Source organism: Procambarus clarkii, chromosome 76 (assembly GCF_040958095.1).
Source record: "Procambarus clarkii isolate CNS0578487 chromosome 76, FALCON_Pclarkii_2.0, whole genome shotgun sequence".
Lineage (NCBI taxonomy): Eukaryota > Metazoa > Arthropoda > Malacostraca > Decapoda > Cambaridae > Procambarus > Procambarus clarkii.
The window spans coordinates 18,609,138-18,631,234 of record NC_091225.1 but is presented as its reverse complement, the minus strand read 5'-3'; the positions used below and the strand labels follow the sequence as shown (position 1 = coordinate 18,631,234).

Genomic DNA, 22,097 nt, shown 5'->3' with positions numbered 1-22,097 from the left:
TAAAAGTTTAATAGTTCCAAGGCCCTCAGATCCTGGTGACTGGGCCGCTCCGGTCTGGTGGCTGTATGCAGCAAGGGAATGACCAAACCTTTGTGTTGTCTTTGTATAGTGGGAAGGATGGAAAAGGAAGGAACTGTGAAACGAGACGGAAAAGAGAAGAGGGAGGGATTTCAGAGAGAGGGAAAAAGATGGAAAGGGGAGAGGGAGGGATTTCAGAGAGAGGGAAAAAGATGGAAAGGGGAGAGGGAGGGATTTCAGAGAGAGGGAAAAAGATGGAAAGGGGAGAGGGAGGGATTTCAGAGAGAGGGAAAAAGATGGAAAGGGGAGAGGGAGGGATTTCAGAGAGAGGGAAAAAGATGGAAAGGGGAGAGGGAGGGATTTCAGAGAGAGGGAAAAAGATGGAAAGGGGAGAGGGAGGGATTTCAGAGAGAGGGAAAAAGATGGAAAGGGGAGAGGGAGGGATTTCAGAGAGAGGGAAAAAGATGGAAAGGGGAGAGGGAGGAGGATTATAGAGGGAAAGGATAGGGGCTATGGTATAATCCAGAGCAACATGTGGGATATATGGAAAGGCTTCTTTTTTCTTCATTTGTTTAATATGATTTACGTAATGGCTCAGTAATAGAATATTTTTAGATACTAATGTAAAGCCTTGATGGAGATGATGTATGGTGATAGACCATCCTCTTTGGGGATGGATTGGGCTCTTTAGGAATCAATTGCGCTATTTGGGGATGGACTACGCTATAAATGGTTGAATTATGCTCTAAAGGGGCGTGGTACTTGCCCCGCTGCTCCTGTGCCAGGTAATTTACGGGCTCACCATTGCCCGTGCTACTTGGAACTTGTTCCGAGTAGCTGAATCTAAAACAACAACATACTTTTTTTGATTAGACGAGATTGAAAAAATAAACAATACCTTCTAACCATATGTAACCTTTGCTTAGAGAATCTTAGTAAGATGATTAATTGACAACTATCTTGAGGTTATCTTGAGATGATTTCGGGGCTTTAGTGTCACCGCGGCCCGGTCCTCGACCAGGCCTCCACCCCCAGGAAGCAGCCCGTGACAGCTGACTAACACCCAGGTACCTATTTTACTGCTAGGTAATAGGGGCATAGGGTGAAAGAAACTCTGCCCATTGTTTCTCGCCGGCGCCTGGGATTGAACCCGGGACCACAGGATTACAAGTCCAGCGTGCTGTCCGCTCGGCCGACCGGCTCCCATTGATACAGATAATGTCTTCATGCCTCCACTTACGGGAGTTGGAATCTCAGTAGGAATATTGCTTCCGGGAACGCGCATGTATTGGTCATTAGGCCATTTGCAGTTTCCTCTTGTTCCAATGTATAATGTGGTCTGATGTCTGTCTCGATATCTGTGGGGAAGGCAGAAGATCTATCAGGAGAAAGCCCCAAGCCATCACGACTATATAGCACTGGGAAGGGGTCAGGATAAGGATTTGGGATGGGACGGGGAATAGGAATGGTGGCCACAACCACTTGGACGGTCGGGGATTGAACGCCGACCTGCATGAAGCGAGACCGTTGCTCTACCGTCCAGCCCAAGTGATTGTTGATCGTAGATTGATGTCAATAGAAACAGGGGGGAGCCGGTCGGCCGAGCGGACAGCACGCTGGGCTTGTGATCCTGTGGTCCTGGGTTCGATCCCAGGCGCCGGCGAGAAACAATGGGCAGAGTTTCTTTCACCCTATGCCCCTGTTACCTAGCAGTAAAATAGGTACCTGGGTGTTAGTCAGCTGTCACGGGCTGCTTCCTGGGGGTGGAGGCATGGTCGAGGACCGGGCCGCGGGGACACTAAAGCCTTGAAATCATCTGAAGATAACCTCAAGATAACTTCAAGGGACATTTTTGGTGATGGCTTCAGTTTGCAATGTTGCAGTCAACAGCTTCAGCGTCTCAAGAACAAGGTCTTGACCAACAAGGAGACACAGCCCAACGTTCAACACATTAGTGAGCCATCAACGAGAGACACACACAGAGATCACACTAACGTGATGGTTATCTTGAGGTTATCTTGAGATGATTTCGGGTCTTTTTTAGTGTCCCCGCTGCCCGGTCCTCGACCAGGCCTCCACCCCCAGGAAGCAGCCCGTGACAGCTGACTAACACCCAGGTACCTATTTTACTGCTAGGTAACAGGGACATGTAGTGAAAGAAACTCTGCCCATTGTTTCTCGCCGGCGCCTGGGATTGAACCCGGGACCACAGGATCACAAGTCCAGCGTGCTGTCCACTCGGCCGACCGGCTCCCCTTTGTGATGCATCAAATGAACAAAAGTCTTAGCTCAGTCGATTAAGGCAGTGTCTGGGATGCTCCCGGACGCAGGTTCGAGTCCTCGTCACGGCCCTTGTGGATTTGTTTATCAACGGGAGTCTTTACATGTGAAGGAATCACAGGCTTTAACTGTTGTCATTCCTGCTGACTTAGGCTCAAAGTTACACTGTTTAGTGTCCCAGATTGTGTTTGTTTGTGTAATGTTTGTTTGTTGGGGTGGTTGGCGGAGGGGAAGATTGGGGTGTAAGAGAGAGAGAGGATTAAGCCACCCAAAAGGTGGCTTGGGCATGAATAGCCCATAAGTGGTGGCCCTTTTGAGCCATTTTCCAGTATCAATAGATGATACTGGAGATCTGTGGAGGTGCGACTGCACCCTGCGTGACGGGAGATGTCTCCCGTGGGTGTAAGAGAGGTTGCTGGGGGTTTGGTTGGGGTTGGAAGATCATTTCACTCAGATCAAACTATTGTTGTTGTCTAAGATTCACTACCTGGAACAAAAAGCTCCAAGTAGCACGGGCTATGGTGAGCCCGTAGTTTTGTTTAGATTAAACGGATACTGCTGATCTACATTTGACCAATGTTTCCTCTCTCCTCCTATCCTGTCCTATCCCACCTCCCGTCCTGTTATCATCATAATTGCCCTATCTATACCAGCGGTTATGTGATTTATAAAAAGATAAAGTCGACCACTTCAACCAATGGGAAGCTAATTTACCTGCCAATTCCATATTTACCGAAGATCCTGAAACACGCCTCTTACAGATTACACTTTAAAAGGTTTTCGTGTGTATCGTAGCGCACTTGATCCTCTCGGAACAAACCACTTAAGTTACGAGCCCAGGGGCCAGATTCACGAAGGCACTTACGAACCTGTACATCTTTTCTCAATCTTTGGCGGCTTTGTTTACAATTATTAAACAGTTAATGAGCTCCGAAGCACCAGGAGGCTGTTTATAACAATAACAACAGTTGATTGGCAAGTTTTCATGCTTGTAAACTGTTTAATACATGTAACCAAAGCCGTCAAAGATTGAGAACAGATGTACACGTTCGTAAGTGCTTCCGTGAATCTGGCCCCAGGAGCTTGCGACTGTGTAGGGCTCCTGTGTGCAGGGCTCTAGTGCATAGAGCTCCTTTGTGTAGAGTTGTAAAGTTTTTAACTTGAGTATGTAAAGGTCAGGAATATGATGTTGGGTGAGGTTAAGGAGGTGAAGATGAGTGAAGTCAGGGTGATGAAGATGAGTGAAGTCAGGGTGATGAAGATGAGTGAAGTCAGGGTGATGAAGATGAGTGAAGTCAGGGTGATGAAGATGAGTGAAGTCAGGGTGATGAAGATGAGTGAAGTCAGGGTGATGAAGATGAGTGAAGTCAGGGTGATGAAGATGAAGTGAAGTCAGGGTGATGAAGATGAAGTGAGGAATGACGTCCACTCATTTGTTTTGGTTTACATCAATACATCTATATGGTTTGATATCCATAGATGACTGATCTTTCTATGTATCTGCACTACACATTCCGAATCAAACCCAAACGCGTCTCACATACATCATACACGATTCAAGAAGTAACAGGTTGTGGGGTTACGAAAATGCTTGTTAAGTTTCAGAGAGAGAGAGAGAGAGAGAGAGAGAGAGGGAGAGAGAGAGAGAGAGAGAGAGAGAGAGAGAGAGAGAGAGAGAGAGTCAGGCTCGTGTCCTCTGATCCTGAGCACTCTGTAAGCTAGGAGGGAAAAGGTTTTATTGCTGATATCAAAGGCCTTTATCTTTTTCACTGTGTGTGTGTGTGTGTGTGTGTGTGTGTGTGTGTGTGTGTGTGTGTGTGTGTGTGTGTGTGTGTGTGTGTGTGTGTGTGTGTGTGTGTGTGTGTTGCTGTTGACCTCAGACGACTAGATGATTGTTGGCAATGTTTCCCATCGACCACAGTCCCTGAGACACTTGAAGATGTGACACGACCAAAGACCACATTGACTCCAAACATCTTTATACCACCTTCGGGGTTATTCATGCCCGTGCTACCGACTGTGGTGGATTAATCTTAGTCATCAATCAATCAATCATAGAGCAGCGGTTTGGCAAACTACTGTCGATTTTCTTGTCAGTTTTTCGTATCTAATCTTGAGGTTATCTTGAGGTTATCTTGAGCCGTCGTAGAACCATCTTGTTAACTCACCAGATATGCTTAGCAGTGGGTCTTAACATACGGTGATTTAACGTTGATGATACGGTGATTTAACGTTGATTTAGCGTTGATTCTACGGTGATTTAACGTTGATTTAGCGTTGATTCTACGGTGATTTAACGTTGATTTAGCGTTGATTCTACGGTGATTTAACGTTGATTTAGCGTTGATTCTACGGTGATTTAACGTTGATTTAGCGTTGATTCTACGGTGATTTAACGTTGATTTAGCGTTGATTCTACGGTGATTTAACGTTGATTTAGCGTTCATTCTACGGTGATTTAACGTTGATTTAGCGTTGATTCTACGGTGATTTAACGTTGATTTAGCGTTGATTCTACGGTGATTTAACGCTGATTTAGCGTTGACTTACTGTATTTAACACTGATCTTACCTTGACCCTACTGTGATTCACAGTTGCTTCACCATTACTGGTGCACAGTTGCCGGCTGGATGGTGATAGTCCAGGGCGGGTAATCGCCTCAAGCAAGTGAAATGGTGACAAACGACAGCCATTACGCACGCTATGTTAATTCACTGATTTATAGACCATTAAAGTGCCCAAGTGGAACTCCAAGATAACTTAGAGCAATGAATATGCGCAGAGTGGGTCTTTGGGGGCAGGTGTTAGCGCAGGTCATGTGTGAACTCCATATGCCCTTTGCCCTCTGACCTAGGAGACCGAATTACACCGTAACCCTTTGACCTTTAAAGACCGAATTACACCGTAACGCATCGAGTACCGTTGGGTATGGTGCCCACAGTGGGTATGACGTACCCATTAATCCAACTCAACCCCAACCAAACCCATCCCAAACCCATTTGACGCTTGTGAAGTCATGATAATAGTCTGGCTTCTTAGGCTTCAATCATGCTTGGTCTATCATACCAGCTCATGTCCCCAGGACTATATGCGACTGCAAACTCACACCCCAGTATGGGTTCGAGTCACTTCTGGGGTGTGAGTTTTCAGTCGCATATAGTCCTGGGGACCATTCAGGCTTGTTCGCATTTGTGTTCCTCACGTGTGCCGCAAAGAATGAGGTGATTTGATAAAATGCTATGCCCAAGATTACCATCCGAGTGCCGGCGGGGAAGTGGTTCAAATAGCTTCGGCTATCACTTCCTTATGTCCGGTCGTGATGGTCAAGCGGATTAATTAAGGCATCCTGTAGTTACCAGTTGCGTTGCTCCTGGGAGTATGGGTTCGAGTCACTTCTGGGGTGTGAGTTTTCAGTTATATATATATATATATATATATATATATATATATATATATATATATATATATATATATATATATATACATATACATATATATACACATATACATATACATATATATATACCCGATCAAATCCCTAAGACAAGGGACATGAGAGATGATAATCGCCCTGCAGGAGCACTATCCCACAACGCTACAGAAGCTAAGATGCAAAAGAGACATGATTGTGATGTACAAGATACCTAAAGGATTTGATAACGTAGATGTTTAATACGATCAGAGCCACAATCACGTAGATGCTTCAGATGAAATGACACGTTACTTCAGTGGCGGTGCTTAGAACAATAGATATTGCTATACTGATCTGTGCTGGAGCACACACTCACACACACACACACACACACACACACACACACACACACACACACACACACACACACACACACACACACACACACATACACACATACACACACACAACTCGCATAAAAACAACAGCAATAAATACAAATGAGGCCCCCACAAGATGAATGAGGCCATTAGTGTTTTTCAATGTTATTGTTTATGAGACAAGAATATGAGTGTTAACCCACAAGGAAGGGCGCAGGTAGTGAAGGGGTGGGGGTGGGGTTGGGGGGGGGGGTGTCGTCATCACAGTCTAAGCCTATGACACTGCGCAGCCATTTAGCGCAGGTGGAGAGAGAGAGAGAGAGAGAGATAGAGAGAGAGAGAGAGAGAGAGAGAGAGAGAGAGAGAGAGAGAGAGAGAGAGAGAGAGAGAGAGAGAGAGAGAGAGAGAGAGAGAGAGAAGAGAGAGAGAGAGAGAGAGAGAGAGAGAGAGAGAGAGAGAGAGAGAGAGAGAGAGAGAGAGAGAGAGAGAGAGAGAGAGAGAGAGAGAGAGAGAGAGAGAGAGACAGCCATCACAGACTCCAGCAATATACTAAACAGACACATCATGGTTCTGTTCAGGAACATGAAGGTGAGTACCAGAGTGTTTTGATGAAATTACTCATCACTATAATTTTGTATAATTATCATTCATCAATTACCTGTACCTGAGTGAACTCAACAACACTTAATGAGACTCATTAAGCACCTTAACACAAGTACATTCCAGGTCAGGAGTTGACTTTACATTTATTTATTTATTTATTTATTTATTTATTTATTTATTTATTTATTTATATACAAGAAGGTACAATGGTTGAGGAAACACACAACATTTTTCTTCTTACATTCTTACAAAGCCACTAACACGTCAAGCGTTTCGGACAGGCCCATAACCTAACCTAACCTAACTTAACCTAACCTAACCTAACCTAACCTAACCTAACTGATAAAAAGGTAATTACAAGGTACACTATAACAGAATTTCATTTCAACATAATAACTACAACACAAATTTATTGTATTGTTGACACTGGTGAAGTCTTCAGTGCTAAAGTTTGGTAAGTGGGTAAGTGTATGAGATACAGTGTGTTTGAAGCACAAGGGAAGAGTTAGGTGTGATTTAGGTACTTTTTGGTGTAATTAGGTACTTTTTGTGTAATTAGGTACTTTTTTGTGTAATTAGTTTTTTTTAGTGTAATTAGTTTTTTTTGGTGTAATTAGGTACTTTTTTGTGTAATTAGTTTTTTTTTGGTGTAATTAGGTACTTTTTGATATAATTAGTTACTTTTTGGTTTTACTTTTGAATAAGATATAGGTTAGCCAATTTTTGTTAATGGATTTAGGAGTAAGTTCCATAGTCTTGGTCTCTTTATTTGCATGGAGTGTTTGAACAGATTTAGTTTGACTCTGGGGATATCAAAGATATATTTATTTCTGGTGTGGTGCTCATGGGCTCTATTGCATCTATCAAGGAAGAGTTCCAGATCAGGATTAGCATTAAGGAACAAGGTTTTGTACATGTAAATAGCACACGAGAATGTAGGGAGCGAGTGAATGTAGAAGAATGAATGTAGAAGAGTGAATGAATGTTTAGCATATTTAGGGTTTTAAACAGAGGAGCTGTGTGTTATCTGATGTTATAGTTTTCTTAAAAGACTCTTGTTAGATGATTGGGGTAATTTAGGGTAACGTCTCGGCTTTAATGTTTTCAACGATTCTAATGCAAGAGGACTATTGCTGATAGTGGGAATCACGAGGAAGATTTAGATCAGGAAGATGAGGTGAGGTATCATCTCATGTTTCTCCCTCATCCTCACCTCCCTCACTTCACCATCAGCTACGAGCATAACCAGCTCACCTCACGACAGGCACGCCAGGATTCTCTCCCCAAACTTCAGACAGGAACTTTACGTGGAACAGAAATGACAGGAAGGCGAATTTGCTGATATCTTGTGTGTGTGGGGGGGGGGGGGGGGGGGTAGGGGGGTGGGGGTAGGGGGGGGGAGGGGGGGGGGTATGGGGGTTAGGGGGGGGAGGGGGGGGGAGGGGGGGAGGGGGGTAAGTTTGCAGAAGAGGAAACAAGAATAACAAGAGGATTATCCGACCGAAGGCTGACAAGCACGTCTCGAGAGAGAGAGAGAGAGAGAGAGAGAGAGAGAGAGAGAGAGAGAGAGAGAGAGAGAGAGAGAGAGAGAGAGAGAGAGAGAGAGAGAGAGAGAGAGAGAGAGAGAGAGAGGGAGAGAGAGAGAGAGAGAGGGAGAGAGAGCATATTACCTCCTCTCATTACGCACATAAAACAGATGATATCATACAAAATTTATTATGATAATACACTTGATTGGAGAAAAGGATTTAGGGAAAGGATTATAATGGAGGTCCAAGATTGGCCTCACAATCATCCAACAAACTGTATATTCAAAATTATCATTTTTGTATTAATTAAAATATTATAATTTTATGTATACATCTAGTTTGGGTTAAGTTAATGTTTAGTAATTATAACTACAATAACAATTGCACCCTAAGCAATTAGGGTGTAATTGTTTTGTATATATAATAAGTGGGTGAGGATTTATAGAGGAACGATTCGAACACAGGGCCTGAGTGAATCACTGTTCGAAAAAAAATCGAACGTCATTTGTTGTGAGTCGAATGTAAAGTGTTGGACTTTTAATGAATTTGGACTTTGTTCGAGAAAAATTCGAACGAACGGGCTGAATTTAAAACTGATAACGGTCGAACATTTCTCGAGCAGGGCTTTGCTCATGTCCTCTATTCTAACGGCACTTCAATTAATCCTTCAGCCCGTCAGGATAAAAACTGGCCAATTGCTAGTTAATCCAGAGGCCAAATCACCTGTTTACGACTGAAAAATGTTTGACATTTGATTGACAACTAATGCCGTACTCTCTGCTTGAATCGCACTTCTGCAAATGCATCACTCACGTACACCCACGTACTATAATTGCACCCACGTACACTCAAGTACCCACGCTGCATTCACGTACTATACAGAACGCATTTAGTTGCTAACCTAACCTAACCTCAGCCTAACCTAACCTAACCTAACCTAACCTAACCTCAGCCTAACCTAACCTAACCTAACCTCTGCCTAACCTAACCTAACCTAACCTAACCTCAGCCTAACCTAACCTAACCTAACCTCTGCCTAACCTAACCTAACCTAACCTAACCTCAGCCTAACCTAAGCTAACCTAACCTAACCTTAGCCTAACCGTACACCAAATTTGATCATCTATCAATATTTACATTTGGCAAAAATACTAATATTGAAACTCAGTACGCTAAAATAGCTGAATCTGGCTTAGTATCGACCACAGCTTGCTTGATCAAGGCCATAAGATGAGTTGTGAGATTGTGTTACATTACTCAATTAAAGATTGCTGCTGTCTGATATACCAGTTGACTCAGAAATCAACTCTGCCGTCAAGCGCACATTTCAATTAATATTAACCCGTCAAAGAGAAAGTTTTAACCACATGTTGACATTGACCTCTGCCCCGCCAAGCAGACTGTCAAGAGACAGGAGCAGAGTGGATTAGCTGTCACTCGGTCTCCCAGAATTATCAGGTCATTCCCATTCTCCTGGAAGATTTCAAGTGTCCTTAGGAGACCATTCCTACTTGTTTACGCCAGGGTTAAGCCCAGGTCGCCGGCCGCCAGAATATATACTACCCATTGCTCTGTCTTGGTTATACCTTCGAGGGTCTCTAGGCTGCTCAGAGGCTACACGGGGCGACGCGAGGCGAGGCTACGAGAGGTGAGGCTACGAGAGGTGAGGCTACGAGAGGTGAGGCTACGAGAGCTGAGGCTACGAGAGGTGAGGCTACGAGAGCTGAGGCTACGAGAGGTGAGGCTACGAGAGGTGAGGCTACGAGAGGTGAGGCTACGAGAGGTGAGGCTACGAGAGCTGAGGCTACGAGAGCTGAGGCTACGAGAGGTGAGGCTACGAGAGCTGAGGCTACGAGAGGTGAGGCTACGAGAGGTGAGGCTACGAGAGGTGAGGCTACGAGAGCTGAGGCTACGAGAGGTGAGGCTACGAGAGCTGAGGCTACGAGAGCTGAGGCTACGAGAGGTGAGGCTACGAGAGGTGAGGCTACGAGAGGTGAGGCTACGAGAGCTGAGGCTACGAGAGGTGAGGCTACGAGAGGCGAGGCTACGAGAGGTGAGGCTACGAGAGGTGAGGCTACGAGAGGTGAGGCTACGAGAGCTGAGGCTACGAGAGGTGAGGCTACGAGAGGTGAGGCTACGAGAGCTGAGGCTACGAGAGCTGAGGCTACGAGAGGTGAGGCTACGAGAGGTGAGGCTACGAGAGGTGAGGCTACGAGAGGTGAGGCTACGAGAGGTGAGGCTACGAGAGGTGAGGCTACGAGAGGTGAGGCTACGAGAGCTGAGGCTACGAGAGGTGAGGCTACGAGAGGTGAGGCTACGAGAGGTGAGGCTACGAGAGCTGAGGCTACGAGAGGTGAGGCTACGAGAAGTGAGGCTACGAGAGCTGAGGCTACGAGAGGTGAGGCTACGAGAGCTGAGGCTACCAGAGCGAGGGCCATGAGAAGCAAGACTGCTGTGAAGAACACTGGCGAAGTTTCGGGTAAAACACACACACACACACACACACACACACACACACACACACACACACACGCACACACACACACACACACACACACACACACGCACACACACACACACACACACACACACACACAGCCGGCCGGCCGAGCGGACAGCACGCTGGACACATCATCCTATGGTCCCGGTTCGATCCCGGGCGCCAGCGAGAAATGATGGGCAGAGTTTCTTTCACCCTATGCCCCTGTTACCTAGCAGTGAATAAGTACCTGGGAGTTAATCAGCTGTCACGGGCTGCTTCCTGGGGTATGTGTATGGTGTGGGAAAAAAATAGTTAGTAAACAGTTGATTGACAGTTGAGAGGCGCGCCGAAAGAGCAGAGCTCAACCCCCGCAAGCACAACCAGGTGAGTACACACACACACACACACACCCCCCCCCCGACCTCGAGAGGGTCCTTTGGACCAAAAAGCCGAAGCTTAACCCCTTATAAGCACAACTAGATGAGTACACACACACACACACACACACACACACACACACACACACACACACACACACACACACACACACACACACACACACACACACACACACACACACAGAACACGTGGATGAAGCACTTGTATCATCTACTTGTTCTGTACCACCTCACCCAAAGAAAAATATAAGCCTGTACAAAATCATGGTAAATTAGTCTTTGAGAATGTAAGGAGTGACCTTGCGAAACGCATCCCTAGGCGTCAGACCAAAAATAAAAGCGTGAAAATGAACTTTGCAGAGATAATTTTTAAACTTCCCCCCAACAGTGAAGAAAAACATAAGAAACATTGAAAAGATTCGTGTTAGAATAATTAATATTTTCGGTCATATTCAACAACATATGTTTGCAAGAAAACAAACATATGTTGCAAACAACATATGTTTGTTTCCTCCTGTTTACATCACGTTAGTAGTTCTGTTCATAACCCTCCCTACCCCCCCCTTTTTAACATCAGCGTGTGTACCCTCCCCCCGTCCCCTAATGTACCCACCAGTCCTATAGTTGAAACCATACTCACTCGACCCCCTAACAGGTGGTGCGTTAAACCACTGTTCATAACTGCCTTGCTGTTTGCTCAACCGGCTTCGCCACGATCTGTTTAATTCACGTTAAAACCAGGCCTAATTAATTCCCTTGTTAAACCACCACCACCTCATTAGTTTTAATTACCAAGTTACCACAATGTCAGGGAGGTTATTATGGGCCTAAAGCAAAGCTTATGTAGACAGACAGTGAAAGTAGAAAGCTAAATATGTTTTTAAAGATGAATATACTTAAGCAGTATGTATTTCTAAAGGGAGAATATGCTTCTAAAGGAAGAATATGTCTCTAGTGAAAAATATGCCTTTAAATGAAGGAATTGGTTCTAAATTAAGAATATGCTTCTAAAGGGAGAATATGCTTCTAAAGGAAGAATATGCTTTTAAGTGAAGGATGTGTTTCTACATTTAAAATATGCTTCTAAATTAAAAATATGTTTCTAAAGAAAGACTATTAATTCATTATATAGTGTCCGAACACAACAGAACTATCATTGTATATATAACCCATAACTCAACAAATAAAATAATTTATGCATGTATTTGTTTATAGTTGGGTGAACTTTTATATGACTCTACATCGCAAGGACATATTTTACTCAAAAGTTTAGGAAACTTTAGCATGGCTTCTTTGCCAAAGCAATCAGATTATGCAAACTTTTCTCCCAACGAAGTCTAGGGGTATTGAAGCAGCAGTCTGACGCCAACAAGCAAAGGTTGAATTATGTTGAGTTATGAATATGTTGAATTATGAATATGTTGAATTATGAATATGTTGAATTATGAATTGTTCAGTTAAAATTTTGTTTTGCGTTGAAAATTGTGCGATGCCATGATAAGTCAAGACTCATTCTAAGGGAGCTAGACCTCAATATGCTGATGGAAAGAAGGAATAGAGCGGACATGATAACGACGTATAAGATACTAAGGGAGGGGGGGGACTGACAAAGTAGATATAGAAGCAATGTTCAAATTAAGGAACAGTATGCAGGAGATGAGTCACAATAACGTGGCTGAAGTATGTTGACCAGACCACACACTAGAAGTTGAAGGGACGACGACGTTTCGGTCCGTCCTGGACCATTCTCAAGTCGATTGTGATGAGGAGGTAGAGACAGGTAATATTTACTTTTGCCTATTTATTGTCTGTCTCTACCTCCTCATCACAATCGACTTGAGAATGGTTAAGGAACAGTAGAACGAGTAAATCCGAGAGTGGTAAATAACTGGATTAACGGATTAGAGGAGGAAATTGTCGAAGACAATTCGATACTGAGGTTTTAAATCTAAATATTATAAGAAAAATGACTGAAAAGAGTCACTGCGTTGAACTAATGATGGTCTAAAGGCGGGATTCAAGAGCAGATGCTCGATCTTGCAAGCAAAACTAAGTGAGTACAAGTAGGTGAGTACCACCACCACTTCCTCTAGATTATAGCTAACAGGTGGAAGCCGGAAACACACATGAGCCGAAGAAATGTATGGAAATGCGATATGAAAGAAGAAGTTGTGTAAGCCACCTCCATCCACGACTTTAAGGCTTATCCCGCCAAGCACACACCGAAACTACAACGTTGGAACAAGTTTTAACACCTCCTAACCAGTTATAACAACCAATATAGCAAGTTGTAACAACGTTCTATTTATTTATTTATGCATATACAAGAAGGTACATTGGGAATGTGAGGATACTTAATATGGTAATTACAGTCTTGTAAAGCCACTAGTACGCGCAGCGTTTCTGGCAGGTCCTTCATCTAAGAATACTAATACTTAATCTATTAATTCTAATACGTCATAAACACGTTAAACCAAGATGTAACAACTTTATTACAAGTTGTAACAAGCAGAAAATAGAGACAGTTTCGGTTTGTGTTTCCAGGGAATCGACAAAGAACTTGAAAGTCAGAATAGTTAAATTATATGAAACCTTCACCCCTACCACCACCACACCATCCACCAGCCCTCCTCCACCACAACAACCACACCTTTCCTACCACAACACCCATTACTCTAAGCAAGCAGACAGAACAATTATCCTACCCTAATTCCGTTTCCTGGAGCGCTGCCATTACCTAAGACGTTTCATTAGTCGTTTGTCTGGGCTAGACGCACTCAGGGGCCATGGACGCACTTAGAAAACAAGATACGCACTCTGAACCAAAAATTACGCTCCCGGAAAACAAGCCACGCACTTGGAAGCCCTCACACGCACTCAGCACCCCCCCCCCCACGACATGCACTCAACAGCCCCGATACGCACTCAGCATTCCTGACACGCACTCAACCACTCCCGACCCGCACTCGCTAATATGTTTATTTAAATATATTTTTATTAAATATTATTATTATTTAAACACTTTTAATTAAATATTATTATTATTTAAATACATTTTTATTAAATATAATTATTATTTAAATATATTTAGATAGTAAATATTTTTATTTAATAAAAAACTTCAATCTGTGTAAATTAAATCGTCAATCACCAGATAACACAAATACACATTCACAATACATAATTGTATTTGTTCACCGTTGAATGGATATAAATACAACAACAACCACCAGGATACATCAATACAACCAAGAACTGAGAATAAATTCTGAATACGATTATACGTTCGTACAGTTATGAGTTTTACTTAAAAATAAATTGAAAAGCATAATATTGGGTATTCTCTTTCTTCCTCCCTTCAAATTTTTATTGCCTTCCCATTCTCATATAGCTGTAATGGCTTGGCGCTTTTCCCTAATAATGCCTTCCCTCTCCACCCGAAGCACAGGGGAATTTAAATAGAAGGACTGCTGCTGTTACACGAGAATCGTAACTACGTATGCAATATAAAAACAATTTGGGACAAAATACATCAAACAGCGAGTCAGAATGGCTTTTATAGCTTTTATATATTTTTTGGTTTATAGTTCTTATCAATTACACATTCCACAGTTCTTACCGGATGAGATATGTTTGGAAAAAATAACAGAGCTTTTGATGAAACTGGTTTTTGTGAGAGTCCACCCTTCACGAAGAATATGGATGGGTTGGTGTACACGATATATAAATATCACCATTAGCGAGAGATATTCACGTGGGAGAATGGGTTGTTTTGCTTAATTGTGGAATGCACGAAATGGTGACCTACAACAGGTAAGTTGTGAATGGTGAGGAGATGGTGAACTATGCAGATTAAATTGTGGATGGTGAAGACTGGTGACCGTATGCAAAGCTGTGGATAGTGATAAATGGTTCTATATTGTTCACTGGTTCTTAATTGTTGTATTCATTGAATTACCTTGTATTACTACCTTGAAGAGAGAGAGAGAGAGAGAGAGAGAGAGAGAGAGAGAGAGAGAGAGAGAGAGAGAGAGAGAGAGAGAGAGAGAGAGAGAGAGAGAGAGAGAGAGAGAGAGAGAGAGAGAGAGAGAGAGAGAGAGAGAGAGAGAGAGAGAGAGAGAGAGAGACCTATTTTGAACAATCTAAATCTTCTAAATCTTAAACCTTTCTAAATCTTCGGTGGACATACTCATGTGTGTATTGTGTTCTCTTATGCCTCGCATTTTTTGCAAATTCTGTAGAGGGGTTTCACTTGCTTTTTGTCTGTCAGTCAGTTTACCTCTTGCTTGATCAGCCTGTCAGTCTCAGATGTGGGAAAAGTTCAAGCGGGGCTTGTGTTGAGGTGATGACGAATGTCATTGTTGAGCCCAAATGTTATCTACAGACTAGAGTCATCATGAACATCATCATCATCACATCACACTGATTGTAGCCCTCACACTGAGTGCACACGTTCGATGTGTGTGAAATTAGTGTGAGAGAGATGCGACCCTCTTCCAATAATCTGGTCCGCCCTATTCCCCAACTTTTCAATTCCTCAAAAAAAAAATAGCTTTGCGAAAATCTGGCAGCCAAACAGAGTTTACTCTCACACAACTTTTCCACGCGATGCTAAATCCGATTTCCTTGTGTTCACTGTTTCCTAACTCCCACTGTGTTGCCCAGCGAAAAGCCTTAAATAATATTGGTTTCAAATTGGCTTCATAATATGTTTAATAAAGCAATCCTGAAATAGTTATACAAAAAATTGTCTCGGAATATATCACATAAAACTATATTTTCTCTTATGTTTTATTTGACCGGCTTATGATACTAAAATTAACGTTATCTATAACACACTTAGATCTAATTGCCCTAGAATTTGGATGTCCTAGAATCCAGATTATAGGGACGATTTAGGGGAGTTAAGATATATGGCAAACTCAAGGGGTTTAGATATTTCTTTTCTTCATCTCAATTGATGTTTAGTGGGCAATATATAACTAACTTTTATCAAACAACGTTATTGTTAAATAATTATATCAAAATAGGTCATGCTTGCGGCTCAGTTTTATTACCATACAGTTATTTTTAGTGCCAGTGTATCTATTTTTATAGGTGTCTAGCGATCACTGCGTTACTATACGGTGCGACCAGTTCCATGCTACGTTAGTACGTCAGATTCACCATCCCTTCACTACGATCTCTCTAATGCTACTCTAGTAGGTCAAATTCACGATCCCTTCACTACGATCTCTCTAATGCTACTCTAGTAGGTCAAATTCACGATCCCTTCACTACGATCTCTCTAATGCTATTCTAGTAGGTCAAATTCACGATCCCTGCACTACGATCTCTCTAATGCTACTCTAGTAGGTCAAATTCACGATCCCTTCACTACGATCTCTCTAATGCTACTCTAGTAGGTCAAATTCACGAGCCCTTCGCTACGATCTCTCTAATGCTATTCTAGTAGGTCAAATTCACGAGCCCTTCGCTACGATCTCTCCCACGGTCGTTCAGCAAGCAAGAATTTCCGTTCTTGAGGAACGATACTGCTTTAGAAGTTGAAATGAAATAATAAGTACAGTTTTTGACTGGACCTGAGAGATCATTTGACTAGTTTTTGGAGAATTTTGATTGTGAGATGTGTGAAGAATTCTTCACTTGTCGCGCACTCAAACACAGCCCACCACAACACAGCCCACCACAACACAGCCCACCACAACACAGCCCACCACAACACAGCCCACCACAACACAGCCCACCACAACACAGCCCACCACAACACAGCCCACCACAACACAGCCCACCACATCACAGCCCACCACAACACAGCCCACCACAACACAGCCCACCACAACACAGCCCACCACAACACAGCCCACCACATCACAGCCCACCACAACACAGCCCACCACAACACAGCCCACCACATCACAGCCCACCACAACACAGCCCACCACAACACAGCCCACCACAACACAGCCCACCACAACACAGCCCACCACAACACAGCCCACCACAACACAGCCCACCACAACACAGCCCACCACATCACAGCCCACCACAACACAGCCCACCACAACACAGCCCACCACAACACAGCCCACCACAACACAGTCCACCACAACACAGCCCACCACAACACAGCCCACCACATCACAGCCCACCACAACACAGCCCACCACAACACAGCCCACCACAACACAGCCCACCACAACACAGCCCACCACAACACAGCCCACCACAACACAGCCCACCACAACACAGCCCACCACAACACAGCCCACCACAACACAGCCCACCACAACACAGCACACCACAACACAGCCCACCACAACACAGCCCAATCTCTTATACAATCATATTATGTAATATTGACCGCTAATTGGCAGCTCATAAAATAATTTCCTAATCCAAATATTGATTGGGATTGCCTCCCAATCCCCTCCTTAGTTATTAAATCAAGGTAATATATTAAGTGCGCGATACTGTGTAATTTATAATTACCAAATACAATATAATTTCTTCATTTTTTAACCCGTTCGCTGCATTCTCCCTTCACGTCAGTATTAATTCTTGTATTGAATAATATCTCCTCAATATGTATTCTCATGCTATTCTTTTGCAATATTATCAAAATATACCCCCCCCTCCTCCCGAGTCAGAATTATCAAGCATTTACGAAACCATTACATCTTTGCTGTACATAGTGGATAAATTGACATTTATTCAACATTTTGGGAACTCTAGAGCCCTACGAGTTTATTTATAATATCATTAACGTTGCAATGTGAAGTTTCCAAGCTCATAAACTGCTTAAAAAATATATACAATGCCCTCATGATATAGGAAAGATATACAGGTTTCGCAAGTGGTTGAATAAACACTCGATGAATCGTAGGTTAGCATTTTCTTCAGTATAGCTACCTACTGTTCCCTTCCAGCCCTGGTCGACGATACATATATATATATATATATATATATATATATATATATATATATATATATATATATATATATATATATATATATATATATATATATATATATATATATATATATATCCCGTTTGCTGTTTGTTTGTTTGTTTCTACCCACCTCAAGACTCCGCTCCAATATAGAAGCATCAAGAAATATGGACCAATAGGCTTTCTACAATCACTTCTATTCAAAATATATATATATATATATATATATATATATATATATATATATATATATATATATATATATGTCGTACCTAGTAGCCAGAACTCACTTCTGAGCCTACTATGCAAGGCCCGATTTGCCTAATAAGCCAAGTTTTCATGAATTAATTGCTTTTCGACTACCTAACCTACCTAACCTAACCTAACCTAACTTTTTCGGCTACCTAACCAAACCTAACCTATAAAGATAGGTTAGGTTAGGTTAGGTAGGGTTGGTTAGGTTCGGTCATATATCTACGTTAATTTTAACTCCAATAAAAAAAAATTGACCTCTTACATAATGAAATGGGTTGCTTTATCGTTTCATAAGAAAAAAATTAGAGAAAATATATTAATTCATGAAAACTTGGCTTATTAGGCAAATCGGGCCTTGCTTTGTAGGCTGAAAAGTGAGTTCTGGCTACTAGGTACGACATATATATATATATATATATATATATATATATATATATATATATTAAATGCTGCAAATAAAATGTTATTTAAGCCAATTAGTACCGAGACTGCAGGCAGGTGGCCCGAGGTTTATCTGGTTATATTATTCTGGAAAATATTATTTGTTTGGAACCTCACCAACCCTGGGAGTAGGGGAGGTGTGGGGGGGTGGTGACAGGTGTGGGGGCTCGGTGTTGGGGGTGGTGGCAGGTGTGGGGGCTCGGTGTTGGGGGTGTTGGCAGGTGTGGGGGCGTCTCCAGGTGTTTTGGTGGGTTTTTGGGCGTTGACAGGTATGGTGGCTGGGTGTAAGTAATTTACAGGTGTGTGGTGGTTGGGTGTTGCTTCTCCAGAGAGTGTGACAGAGGAAGTGTTACTCCCCCAGCAAATGTCGGAGAGAGAGAGAGAGAGAGAGAGAGAGAGAGAGAGAGAGTGAGAGAGAGAGAGAGAGAGAGAGAGAGAGAGAGAGAGAGAGAGAGAGAGAGAGAGAGAGAGAGAGAGAGAGAGAGAGAGAGAGACAGACAGACAAAGACAGACAGACAGACAGACAGAAGGTCAGGTGTGAGAGGAGGCAGCAAGGTACACAACAAAGGTGAAAGGTCAGAGAATAGTGTTGAACCGTGGCTATCTCTCACTATCATCACTCTCTCTCCCTGTCTTTCTTCCTTCTATTCCTCTCACTCCCTGCCATCTATTCCTCTACCTCTCTCCTTCCTTTCAATTTCTCTTCCCCCTTCCTACTGGAATCTGGAAACCGACCTCTTGCTGGGTCAATTAGCCAGAGTTCTCTATATATGTCTTCAGGAGATTCTCTTCCTCACGATACAATACTCACGAATACGCACAATAGACCAGCGAAATCATATGCTGGTAATGACTACACGCTGCTGGAATGTTTCTTGGTCTTGGGACCACAAGTTGCTGGAATGTTTCTACGGGTCTTTGTAGCACAAGTTGCTGGAATGTTTCTACAGTCTTTGTAGCACAAGTTGCTGGAATGTTTCTACAGTCTTGGGACCACAAGTTGCTGGAATGTTTCTACAGTCTTGGGACCACAAGTTGCTGGAATGTTTCTTGGTTTTGGGACCACAAGTTGCTGGAATGTTTCTACAGTCTTGGGACCACAAGTTGCTGGAATGTTTCTACAGTCTTGGGACCATAAGTTGCTGGAATGTTTCTTGGTTTTGGGACCACAAGTTGCTGGAATGTTTCTTGGTCTTGGGACCATAAGTTGCTGGAATGTTTCAACAGGTCTTTGAAGCACAAGTTGCTGGAATGTTTCCACAGGTAATGGTTGCGTGTACAAAATTCCATGCAAAATCAATTCATTTAATTGATTTAAATCAATTCTATGTTGGTCAAACTGGCAAAGACCGTCAAACAATCACATGCCATGCTGTCCAGCACTCAGCTTAGGTCAGCGTCACATGGCTTGCTGTCCAGCACTCAGCTTAGGTCAGCGTCACATGGCTTGCTGATGGGCTGGCTTTGTTTCAATGTTACAATCTGTGAGTCGAATTTAGTCTGGCGGGGAGTATAAAAGGAAGCAAATTGGTGAACAAAACGAGAAAAACTCGGGAATGTGTCCACAGTAAAGGCTACCTACCTTCTATATATATATATATATCTATATATATATATATATATATATATATATATATATATATATATATATATATATATATATATATATATATATACATATATATATACCAACATAGGCTCATGCTAAAAAATTTCACATTCGCAAACATGCATATAAATAAAATTATTCATAAATGCCCGATAATTTTTTTTGTATTTTATCTATCAAAGTAATAAAGTGACTGTCAAGTGCGAAACAAACTGTAATGTAATTGTTGAATTGCAGATGGACAGTGACAGTCATTCAGTTAAGGGCGATACTCTCACTCTCATACCTATAGTTTCCCGACTTTGTTTACTGGTTTAACTTAATTTAAGTAGATCATAAATACAGCAGAGTTACATTAAGTTAAAAGTCACTATCATTAACATATTTCTAAAATAGTGGCAATTACTCATTATTCCAAAACAGACGTAATTAACACTAAAAGAAAAGCTGGACATTTGGCACTACATAAAGTATTAAACTATATAGAATATTAATAATGGGAGATATCAATTATAGAAAGAAGTAGATTGGGAAACCAAGACAATCTAAACACAGGAAAACAAAATAATAGTTAAAAGAATTAAGAAACTTTTTAACCCAGCATATCAGTCGATGTACAAGAATGAAATTCAGTGATCAACTAGGAAACTAAATCTCTTATTCACTCTGAATGTGTAAAGAAAAAGGAAAATTTACTTTGATGTCCTCTTCAGAATGTATGATTGGTGTGTTCTAATGTTTCAGTACGTCGCTGAAGTAGTAACTATCAGCTTAGTGAAGGAATCCGGAAATAGGGGCCTCGTAGCCTGGTGGATAGCGCGCAGTACTCGTAATTCTGTGGCGCGGGTTCGATTCCCGCACGAGGCAGAAACAAATGGGCAAAGTTTCTTTCACCCTGAATGCCCCTGTTACCTAGCAGTAAATAGGTACCTGGGTGTTAGTCAGCTGTCATGGGCTGCTTCCTGGGGGTGGAGGCCTGGTCGAGGACCGGGCCGCGGGGACACTAAAGCCCCGAAATCATCTCAAGATAACCTCAAGAAGACTGGCTGTGTTGAAAAAAAACTTATGGGGAAATTAAATAAATTCAATTCAATACTATGAGACAACCAGGGTTGCCAAAAATATTTTAATACACGAAAATTATTACCTACAAAATATCAATTTTTACCGAAAATTACCAAATATGCAATTTAACGTACAAATAAGATTTACATTTATATAAAACGTTTGAAGTTTGATGAGCTACATTCACATTTTAAATGTGTTTTTCTGTTTTAGAGTGCCTGTCTGTATGTACAGAATAACAGCTTGACCACCCTTACTGTTACGGGCTATTCATGCCCGTGCCACCTCTTGGAGTGGCTTAATCTATATTAATAACCCTTACTGGTGTTGACATTCACGAAGCAACAGCACCTTGTTGCAGGTTCACGTCCAGAACCTCACCCTCACAGTACCTAGACTGAATCACAGAACGCTTCTAAAATGCCACAAAATTTTTTACCGCCTATAAGGATTTTCCCACCGTCCACTGGAGTGATTCCAGTGAAGCAGTTTTCTTAATTACTTGCTTCTTCCAAATCCATATATATATATATATATATATATATATATATATATATATATATATATATATATATATATATATATATATATATATATATATATATATATATATGACAATGTCAGACCACGGAGGAAAAATGAAACAGGAAATTTCCTTAATGTAGAATAATG

At 42.2% G+C, this 22,097-nt stretch overlaps 2 protein-coding genes across 3 annotated transcripts in view; one reads left to right on the top strand and one right to left on the bottom strand.

Annotated features, from left to right (window-relative positions):
* LOC123771492 (acetylcholine receptor subunit alpha-like) overlaps positions 1-22,097 on the bottom strand; it is a 246,620-nt gene that overhangs the window by 216,316 nt on the left and 8,207 nt on the right. The gene's annotated exons all lie outside the window — the stretch shown is intronic.
* LOC138357202 (trichohyalin-like) lies at positions 6,655-10,662 on the top strand. The gene is made up of 2 exons (XM_069313855.1): positions 6,655-6,678; positions 9,622-10,662. The coding sequence occupies exons 1-2, from the start codon at positions 6,655-6,657 to the stop codon at positions 10,660-10,662; spliced, it is 1,065 nt and encodes a 354-aa protein (XP_069169956.1).

Coding starts and splice junctions, on each gene's coding strand:
- LOC138357202 (XM_069313855.1), top strand. CDS start 6,655: ATGGTTCTGTTCAGGAACATGAAG. Junction 6,679..9,621: donor TTCTGTTCAGGAACATGAAG/GTGAGTACCAGA, acceptor CCCGCCAAGCAG/ACTGTCAAGAGACAGGAGCA.